The sequence below is a fragment of the Lontra canadensis genome, unplaced genomic scaffold, assembly GCF_010015895.1.
Source record: "Lontra canadensis isolate GAN:19392208 unplaced genomic scaffold, GSC_riverotter_1.0 scaffold16, whole genome shotgun sequence".
Lineage (NCBI taxonomy): Eukaryota > Metazoa > Chordata > Mammalia > Carnivora > Mustelidae > Lontra > Lontra canadensis.
Genome location: NW_022631010.1, coordinates 7,519,962 through 7,531,143, shown reverse-complemented (window position 1 = coordinate 7,531,143; position 11,182 = coordinate 7,519,962). Strand labels below are relative to the sequence as shown.

General features: G+C 46.7%; 1 protein-coding gene across 1 annotated transcript in view; it reads right to left on the bottom strand.

The window, feature by feature from the left end:
* Window positions 1-8,524: 8,524 nt before the first annotated feature.
* Window positions 8,525-11,182, bottom strand: part of SMOX (spermine oxidase) — a 47,090-nt gene continuing 44,432 nt past the window's right edge. Inside the window, exon 7 of the mRNA XM_032859116.1 lies at window positions 8,525-8,840. Within this exon, the coding sequence (XP_032715007.1) occupies window positions 8,829-8,840 (12 nt within the window). The 3' untranslated portion in view covers window positions 8,525-8,828. The remainder of the gene's footprint in view (window positions 8,841-11,182) is intronic.

The window sequence follows — 11,182 nt, the reverse complement described above, 5'->3', positions numbered from 1 at the left end:
TTCTCAAGAGATTGCAGGTAATTCAGTCTTCAGCTGGATAACATCAACCACATACATACAATCAGAGTGGGGTTGGTGACTGTGATCCAGTGGAAAGCTGGTTAGATGATACCCCAGGGTGTCCGGAGTAGGAAAGTTCTAAAACTGGAAGAGCCAGTTGCTGGGGCCAACATGGACCAGTATTTTGAACCAGAAGTTTCCATCCTGTACTGAGGAAGTCATCTGTTTGGAAGGTCACCACAATTTTAGATCTCTCATCCCATTTTATAAGGTAAAAAGATAGCCAAGAGCAGACATTTCCTACTGTGGGTCTGCAACAGGTTCTAGACTTTCAGGACTTGCATCCCCCCAAGGCACAGGAAGGGCAGTTTAAGGCAGGTGCTGGGAATATAATGCACACCCCCAAAAGGGCCCACTTTATAGCACATTGACCACCCTAAAGCTGGGGACACTGAGGGACAGTCCTTGCTATCTTCTCACAGAGGTGGGGGCCATCCCTCAAATCAGGGTTCAGCAAAGAGGCTCACCCCCTTGTCGGAGAATTGAACATTGGGCTGCTGGGCAGGGGTTCCAGTAGTAGGGGAGGGTCTCTGAGCAGGTAACCGTGGGCTCCCACATGCCAGGGCAGTTGAGCCCACAGGAGGTCAACAGTGCAGACAAGGGAGCAGGCTGGGGAGGCAACATTCATAAGGGGGATTTTAGGGGGTCCTCCTTGCCCTGGATAACCCAGTAGGTGTGCAGGCAGGTGGGGCCAGCAGCTTGCCCAGTACATCCAGTTGGCACAAGGATTAATCTGCAAAATGTATCTGATGTTCAAGCCTCAGCCCCCATCTCCTGGGCACAGGGGCCCTCTGCACACAATTGTCTCCTCCTGTACCCCTACACCAAGCCTCCAGGAGATCAGAGAGAGCTACAGAGCCCCCAGAGAGGCTGTGCCACAGGGACCCTCCAGGGACCCAGTTCTAATCATCAATAAAACACTGAGTTGCTGACCATGGTGTCAGGACACGCCAAAGTGTCATAGAGTGGCCCAGAGCGAAGGAGGGAAAACAAGAGCCCTTCTGGAGGAGGAATCCTCTTACAAGTGATTTGGGGACATCCGGAAGAAGTACATTCTCCACATTATTTCCTGAGTCCTCGGGCGCCCCAGTCCACACATCTGATTAGAGATACTGCCTCTGAGGTACACACAGAAAATGAAGTTGTTGTCTCCAGGAAGTCCTATGAAATGTCAGGCTGACTGAGAGAGTGGGAAGACTCAGCACTCATCAAAATGGGAATAATTGTTCCTTTACAATCTTCAAAGGATGGGGTGAGGCCTTGAGGGAGTTTGTGAGTGGGAAGGGGATGGCCCCGTGAGATGGGACAGGGACAGAATGAGCCTCCAACTACACTGGCATTTGCCTAAGCCCTTTGCCCCTCACCATCCTTAGAAAGCCTCCTTCCTGCTTCCCGCTCCAGGCTCCAGCCCAGTCTGCCCGCCCTCGTATTGAGCTGGGCTCTTGCCACCCATCTTGCCTTGCTTCCCACACTCTTTCAGAGACCTCTGTCCCCAGCAGCCCCCAGAGCTGCTTTTGCAAGTCACCTGGGACATCTCATTTCCTCGATCTCCTCCCCTCGGTCTCTGCCACAGTCCACGCTGGTGGCTGCAATGTTCTTCTCCCTGCCTGAGCCACGCCCCTGAGATCTCTTCTGGTCCCCGACCACTCTCTCTCTCTCTCTGCCCTTATATGTCCCCCAAGGTTTTCCTCTCCATTTCCTCAACTGTCCACACAATCTTATCCACTCCAAATCATCTCAATGACCACTTGTACATAAATGGCTCCCCAGGGTTTGTCTGTAACTCCAGATGTGTGTTCACCCTCCCCTTGGATGCTTCCCAAGCCAACTTGCCTACTGCAAGGCCATCTTATCGACTCCATGTGGGCACGACAAGGCCACTGGTGCTGAGGCCGTAAGCTCCTGGAAGCCCTGAGCCTAACACCTTCTCCCTTCCTTCATCTTCCCAAGATCTCTCCAGATCCCCTGCTCAAAAACAAGCCCCAAGTGTCCCTTGGCCTCACTAGTAGCTCACACAAGATCATCCGGGTCTAGAGGCCACTGATAGAATTCCTACCTCTGTATGGGGAGAGGGCTCCCTGTCCCCAGAGCTGCTCAGGGCTGGGTGTGAGTGTTCATTAGATCCTGGATTGATGGAGTTGGCCCACTGACCCTTCCCTGGAAGACTGCCCCACTGCCCACCCAATGCTCAACATCACTATCTTTGCAAGACCCTCGCCCCCAATGGTGCCACCAGCCCTCACAAGGCTAGAGCCTATGGCCTCCCCCAGCCAGAGAGCCAGCTGTGCCCAGGACTTCTATGGAACACCTGCTCTTTGTGCCTTCCAGCCCACCCAACCCTCCACCTGGAGCCCCAGCCCAACCCTTAGTCCCTCCTGCTCCAGGCGCTGACAGGTCCCTGCAAAAGTTTTGAGACCTCAGTCGCCCTCCCCTCGGTGACCTGTCAGAGCCCCAGCTCCTCAGTGCCCTCCTGACCCTGTTTCTATTTCCATCCTGTTACAGCCCCAGGGACTTACATGTTCACCGGCCACTTGGAAAGAATTTCCTTTTTTTTTTTTTCTCTACTTCTTGTGGCTCCAGAGAAGCACAAAACCAGATGCTCGTCAAGGCTAAACCGGTCCCGCAGCCTCTGCTCTGAGTCGCTCTCTGGGGAGCCCTGCCGACCCAGGTGGTGCCGGAGGTGGGGCCTTCGGGCAGGGGGGCTGCCCTGGACTCTCCCGCCATTTGGAGCTGGCTCTCTGCCCTTCCCCCAGCCACCCCTTAGCAAGAGCAGGGAAACGAAAGGAATGCTGCGCCGGACCCCAGCCTACATTCTCAAATTACTCTGGTCGGGAAGAACGAAGCAAGAATAGCAGGAGGCATTTAGAATCAAGGAGAAATCCAGGAACTGGGGCCACAGCAGCCTGAGCTCGAAGAGCAGGGGGCCAGAGGGAGGGATATGCTGGAGGCAGCCGGAAGGACCTCCCCCCCGCCCCCCGACTTCTGCAACGTTCCCTCCAGGGCCCCACTGTTCACTGGATTCCGCCATTCCGTGTGTGTTTAGCTCTTTCTGTGCTGCCCAGAACTGAAGAAGGGGTCCCCATTCCCACTCCTGTGAGTGACCCAGACTGGCCCCACTTATCTCTTGAGCCAAGCCACATGGGTCACTGGTCAGCTTATGGACTGGCTAATTAGGAGGCCAAGCCCGATCAATTGGGAGGCAGATGGAGGTGAGTCAGATCACATGGTACAAAACACACCAGCCTGGGGACCAGTATCCACAGCTGGGAGTGATGCTCCCAGATTGGGCAGGGGCAGACAGCCATGGACAACTCCAGCATGCTAGAAGGGTTCAGAATGCAACTACAAGGAATACAGACGCTGATGGACCGCTGCTTAAACCTGGGTCATTATTTTTCTCACTTGATAAGTTACAAGGTGGGAGGTTGCTAGCATTTTCCCTTTCAGGCCTTTGCATTCTAATCTCTGGTGTGTTGACCTGTGTACTCTTTGCTGCCTACTGCATGATCAGTGTTTCCATAATCTACATTCTTATTCAAAATGATGAGGGGGAGGGGTGAAGGAGAAAGGTCTGCTTTCATCAAGGTAAGAAAAGCTTTCCCAGAACCCCTCCCTCAGCACACCTCTGCTGGGTCTTGTGGGCCAGACCTACCAGGGACACTGCTAACCTCCAAGGCCAGGCGTTCAACCCACCACCTGATTTTGTACAACCCACAAACTAAGAATGAATTTTACATTTTTAAATGGTTGGGGTAGGTTCGGGGTGGGCGGGGAGGAAATCCAAAGAATATGTCATGATGGGAAAATTACATGGAGGTTTCCTCTTGGTTCACAAAGCCCAGATTTTACTGTCTTGCCCTCTATAGGAAAAGTTTGTCAATCCTTGCTTTAGGGCAACAAGAATCACTGCCTTTCATTGGGCACACTGCTATCCTGAACAAAATCGGGATTCCGGCAGTAGGAAGAAAGAAGGAATGGCTATGGAGCAGGCAGATCGCAGTGCCTACTCCCTATGCAGGCAACACATTTCCAGCCTGTATCCTGTTACCTAATCTGCAACAGCAGAAATGAAGAGTTCCCCCTCTAACTAGGAACCTGACACAAAGGGCTTTTTCTGGAAGCCCTCAGCCCTGAGGACATCTTCCCAGACTGACCAAATGTATAGGATTTTTGAAAGAGACCTATGAAAAGGAAAGGGGGGTAGCAGGAAATATCACTACCGGCTGTGTCTCAGAAGGCTCAAGGAGGTATTATTTGCTCTATGAACTTGTGCCAGCCAAGGTGTGCAGTCCTTGATAGTACAAGTCTAGAAAATGGGTCTGGTTAGGATTCCACAGTGACCAGTCTCCTATAAGCAGACAAAGACAGCCTAACTCACTCAGATGGCAGGCGCAGAAGCCCATGACCAATGTACTAATTTTTTTAATTTTATTTATTTATTTGACAGACAGAGATCACAAGTAGACAGGCAGACAGAGAGAGAAGGGGAAGCAGACTCCCCGCTGAGCAGAGAGCCCGATGCGGGGCTCGATCCCAGGACCCTGGGATGATGACCTGAGCTGAAGGCAGAGGATTTTAACCCACTGAGCCACCCAGGCACCCCAATGTACTAATTTTTAATGGAAATACAGCCTAACTATGTATACAAGCCAATAACTTCATGATGACAAATGAACTTGATGGGAAGCCAAACTGCGGTCTGAAAGTCCCTTAGTGAGTTCAGAGGCTGAGTAGAGACGTTAATAGGAAGAGGTGTTGATTGAGACCACCGGCATAGGGCTCCATCCCTAGTCCACATCTTCACCTCCTTGCACATCCTACCTCTGTTCCCATGATATGTCCACTCATCTAAATGACTCAGACTCCAGTCCCAGTCTTCTGTCATTCTCTACACCTTTAAGTTCACTTTACCTGTCTCCAATCTCATCTGTCATGGACCCATTTCAGACTGGAACCCTCAGAAACCAATCTTGAGAGCTTTTATGTCTCAGCTCTCAGGGAACAACTTAGAGTCATCCTAAGGCAAGCCTACAAGCAACAAATGCCTGGACCTCTTGCAGATTAGGCAGCTGGCGTTCCTCCAGCCCCAGAGGTGAACTGCACAGGTGGGGCCCAGGTGCCCTCTGATGCCTTTCAACCAGCTAGTCCCCACCAGCTAATAACAAATAATGGTCGCTGAGCAGTGCATGTGTTTGATAATATTTACTGAGCATCTACTTATGTGCTCGGCAGATGGGGAGGCATCAGTGTACAAAAGAAAAAAATCTCTACCTCCACAGAGTCCTCATTTCAGAAGAGACAGGAGTGATGGGTGGCAAACAACATAAAAAAATAGACAGTAGATGGTGGCAAGCCAAGGAAACATAACAGGGAAAGGGAACAGAAGTGTTGGGGGTGGGGAGGAGAATGCACTTTGAGGTCAAGTACCCAGGGAGGTCCTCAGGGAGAAGGTGATGTAGGACAAAGCCCTGAAGATGGTAAAGGGGTGAGCCGTGCAGTTCTCTGGGAGGCAGAGGGAGGAGCAGCTTCCAAAGTCCCAACTGAGGAGGAGACCTGGTGTGTTTGAAGGTTAGCAAGGAGGACCAAGTAGGCGGAGCCTTCAGGCAAAGGAGGGGAGTAGGCACTGAAGATGCCATCCGCAGGAGGTGATGGGGGCCCAAGTACACAGGGCCGTATAAATCACAGCAGGAACCCGGCTTTCCAGGTGGGACAAAGGGAGTCAGGCGGGGCCTTCAGCAGGCTTGAGCAAAGAAGAGACAGGATCAGACTTAGGGTGAACAGGGTCACTCTGGCTGTGTGTTGGGCTAATAAAGAGAAAGAGGGACTAGAGCAGAAGCAGGAGGCTAGTTAGAGAAGAGAGGTGACCACAACAGTCCAGGCAAGAGATGGTGGTGTTTGGGGCACTGACCTTGGGGATGGAGAGGAATGGTGAGAAGAGGTAGAGTCCAGGAGATTCTGCGGATGGCGTTTCCACATGCCATCCCCACACTCAGCATTCCCAGGCTACCATCTAGACCTGCCTGTCTTGTTAGGAGCCCCTAACAACTCAGGAAAGCTTTTTCTTTTTCCTGTCCCTCTTCCATCTCCCCTTATATACAGACATGTCCTAAAGTTCTATTCTTGGGGTTTTTTTTTTTTTTCCTTTTCTTGTCGCCATCCATGGGAATGCCCATATCCCAAAGCCACATTTCCAACCCCAGCACTACCTCCATACACAAATTCTGTGGTCATCCATACACAAATTTTCTCCTCACTTTACTACTGAAACTCATACACACAGTTGGTGTAAGAAAGAATTTTTAAATCAAGAACAGACTTCCGACTTAAAACGCCATCCTGTCAAGCCCTTTATAAGACCCCTTCCCCCTTAAAACACCACCAAAGACCTAAAAAGAGGACATAAATTCAAAACAGGTCTGAAAAGTAAGGGTATCAACCAACCACTTCGAAACAGTGGGAACTCCAGGGCTGAGGAAATTCAGTGGAGGAAAAGAGACTCTGGGGCCCTTTCCAGAGATTTCCCTTCTGCAACAGAGGCACCACTGGCTGGTAAGAAAAAGCTCTACCTTCTTCACTGCATATCTCCCTGCTCCCCACTCGTAACCCCAAGAAGAGCCCACCCAATTATCTAACTGCCAGTCCCTGCTCCATGGCCCAAGGACTGCTCTCTGAGTAGCTGAGGACACAGTAATGATGCCCCATCCTCCTGATCCCTGCGGGAACTTTCTACCCTCAGCAAAGACTTCATGCTCACTGGACTGTCCAGGCTCATGGGTCTGGGATCAGAAGAGACCTGAGAGCAGAATAGGATGGTATAGTTTCTCAGATGTTCCCTTTGATGGAAGAAGAGTGGCCAGTAGCTCTGAATTTTAGAACAAAGTTCTTCCTCTTTAGCTAAGAACTGGGCAGTTGGGGGTAGATCTTTCCTCAGACTGGTAAAACAGAAGTAAAAGAATGCCCATTGGCTTCTGTTGTCATGCCATGTAATGTCTCCTCCAGGGAACTGAACCCCTTGGCCCATTCCTGCCAGGCCCCTTGGCAGGACTGAGCCTCCCTTGTACCCTGGGTGGTTTCCCCATCTATGGCCCTATTGCTCGTCCAATCGCCGGTGCCTAGAAATATTCCTCATGGGGGCTGAGTGACTCCCCCAAAGAGAGACATTTCAGTCAGCTATTGCCACGATAAGGTTGCAAAACAAGCCAGCCCTAAATTCACAGGTTACGAGAGCCAAGTGTTTGTTTTTCTTGCTTGTGTGTCTGTCCACAGGTCCTAGGTTCGGTTCCAGGCTTCCATGGGCTCCTCCATAACCTCCGGGAAACATCAGCTATCGGGGGCGTGTTCTTCTCATGACAAATGACAAGTACACAAGAAGCGAAACACAGCTGTACAAGCATATTTCAAACTTCTGCTCATATCACATCGTGTCTGTTCACATTCCATTGACCAAAACAAGTCAGAGGGCCAAGCCTAACATGACTGGGGCAGGAAACAAAACTGCTCCCTGAGGGAAAGGAGAGTGATCGAATATTTGCTGATTAATCTTCCAATCCATCGCACGTAGCTGGGTTAGGACATCAACCTATGAATGCGTGGGGGACCCAATCCAGCCCACAGTAACCTATTCTGTGGCAGGAGATGCAAGGTCATTTGGAAAAGCCGCGGGTCACAGGGAGAAGGGAAGAACCAAGATCACTTTCGTCATCATCTACCACAAGTGGCAACACCAATCTGGTTCTTGCCCTGAGCTAGAACAAAGGCTGATCCAGACTGGAACACCCCCTCCTCTGGCCTAGAACAGGGACCCCACCCCACCATCCCTAGCCCTGGGTTTCCTGGTCCGTCACTGGGGCCCAGCTCACAGTTTTTTGGTGAGCTGCAAATGATACCCTGTTGTACATGGGCTTTGAAGAACAGAGAGAGTGATAAAGAGAGACCGTGATTTTCTAACCTAAATAGGGTATCATTCAGGCCTAAACGCAAGAGGCAGATACTTTCAAGCTTCTTTGAAAACAGTACCTTTTGAAAAAGCCCAGTCAATATAAACACAATGAAAAAGAACACATCTGAAACAAAGTGGGGGTGAGGGGGTATGACTAAAGTCACAGAGAACACTGTGAACAGTTTTTAAGCAGTAAATGTTTAAACCATCATGAAAAGGCCACTTTTCTAAGAAACTATAAATTGCCAAAATTGCATCTCCCCTGAAAAAGTAGAAAATGTTCACGGAAAGTCGACCATAAAAGAAATCAAAACATCAGTCAAAAATCTACTTCAAAAAAAAAAACCAAGTCCAACCAGTTTTGCAAGTAAGCTCTTTAAAACTCCAGGAAACAGGTAATTAACATTCTATACAGACTTTTGCAATGGATATAGTAAAAAGATGCAAAGCTACCCAAATTATTTTAAAAGCCCAAGAGAGGAAGAAGGAAAAAAAGCCCAGGAAAGCCCAAGACAAAAAAATCTTAGGTCACTTGTGAACATAGATACAAAAGCCTAAATAAATATTTGCACGTGAAATCCAGCAACAAATTAAAGTAATACTATATCATGACCAGTGCGATAGATTGTATTATAATTATGAAAACATCCGCTGCCCCAACTTGCTGGGCACTTTTCCACAGGATTATATACCTAGTCACTGACACCAAGCTTAGTCACTGATGGGATTGGACCAAGGAAAAGTGAATAGAAGTAATATATGTCACTCTTGAGTAGAAATGTTAAGATGCTCCAGTATCTGTCTTTTCCATCTACCATGAGATGCTCCATCAACGTGGGTCCTAGAATTAAGAAGACATGAAATCAATCCTTAGTGCTCACATGACATGAGCAATAAATAAACTTCCGTTGTAATTCACTAAGATTTAGGGACTGTTTGTTACCAGAGCAGAATTTCGCTTAAGCTGACTGGTACAATAAGGTAGAGACTGTCCCCAAGATCAAGGAAAATATCAGAATATTAATGTTATTAACACATTAACAGGTAAAAGGAGAAAAACCCTATGATAATCTCCAATAGATACAGAAAAAGCATTTGATAAAATTCAATTTTCATTTATAATAAGACAGTTATGAACTAGATAAGGAGGGAATTTCTTTGACCTGATGAAAGGTACCCACAAGAAAACAAAAGCAAATAGCATACTTATTAGAAACTTCAGAAACATTCCCATTAAAGTCAGAAACAAGGCTATGATCCTCCTATCACTCCTTTACTCAACATTATATCGGTAGCTCTACTAATACAGTAAGAAAAGAGAAAAAGAAACAACAAGTACATTGACAGTAAAGAAACAGGACTATCTAATTTTGCAAGTAATATGATCTTCTACCCACAACATCCAAGAAAATATAAATAATTGAAACGAATAAAAGAGTTTGCAGTGTAGCCAAGCATAAACCAATATTCAATAACAAATAGCCCTCCTATTCCCCAACAACAATAATTTGATGACATTTCACATCAGTGGGGAAAGGGTGACTCATGCAACAGGTGATACTGGGATAACCAGCCAACAATGAGAAACCAGCACGAAGCCACACCCCTGCCTCATACCACAAGTCCATTGAAGATCTAAAGATATAAAAGCTTAAGAATTATTTTAAAAATACAGAATACTAGCTTTATGTCTTGGGATAGAAATGCATATTCTTAAAAAGGTTATAAAAAGCACAAAATCGATGGGGCATTTGGGCAGCTCAGTCAGTTAAGCATCCGACTCTTGGTTTCAGCTCAGGTCATGATGTCACAGACATGGGATCCAGCCCCAGGTCAGGCTGTGTGTGGAGTTGTGGAGCCTGCTTGAAATTCTCTCTCTCTCCTCTCCCTCTGCCCTTCCCCCTCCCACTTGCACTCTTTCTGCCTCTCTAAAAACAAAACAAAAAAAGATTGATAAGTTCGTTCTTTTGTGAATGCAAAACTTCTGTATATGAAAAGACCCCATAAACAATACAGCTGACTAGAAGAAAATATTTGCAATCCATATCATGGACAAAAAGACTATTATCCTAAATATATTTTTATAAACTCCTATAAATCACTAAGAAAAAGACAATACCAGAAATGTGGGCTAAAGGACAAGACAGACAACACACGGGGGGGAAAACCCCCAAATGTCTAATAATCATAAGAAAAAATATCACTAGTTGGGAAATACAATTAAAGCAAAAAATAAGACACCTGGTTTTACCTAGCTGATGACAAAAAAATAAAAAACATGGATTTTTCAGTACACCAAATGATGGCAAAATGACATAAATACAAGTGTTCTCATACCCCATTTGTGGGAGTGTAAATTTGGTAAACCTCTTTTCAGGATAATTTGGCAGTGTCTTCCAAAACTGAAAATACTATGCCCTATGACCCAGGACTTTTACACATGTGCACATAGGGGCATTGTCTCTTGTTATCGCAGCATTGTTTATAATAACGAACAACTAGAAACAACAAAATGTCCATTCTTGACAAAGTGAAGTATGAAGTATGGTCATACAATGAAAGGCTATCTATCAGCTAAAAGGAATACATGAGATACATAATTTAAGCAGAGAGTTCTTTTGTTGTGTGAACAAAAGAGCAAATTGAAAGAGAGTATGTACAGGGCAACTCCATTTATCTAAAAATACACGGACATACAAAATACAATATAATTTACATTCACATATTATGGATGTAGAAACAGATTCTTATATTTTGGTAGGACGAACACCAAATCCTTAAGGGGGCAGGGGGGACTCAGAATTAAGGAAATGATCACAGGCAACTCTAGCTTTATCTGTAAAGTTCCTTTACTTTTTAGGAGAATATCTTCACAACTATTTATATCACTAAAAATTAATTTTTAAAAACCAGAGGATTTTACACCAATTCTATTATTACCTTCACCAGTCAATAAACTTTTTTTTTGCACCCTTATTAAATACTTGGATGCTAATACTTAAATACTTAAATACTTGGGGAATACAAGGATGTAATAATCTCTGTGAACCACCTAAGACACATGGTCACGTTATTAGCAAACAAGACAAGTACAGTGAAGAAGCACAGTAAAGAAGCAAACTGCAGTGCTGGGCGAATTCAGAAGACAGAAATTGACCAGAAGGGGCAGGAGTTATAGACAAG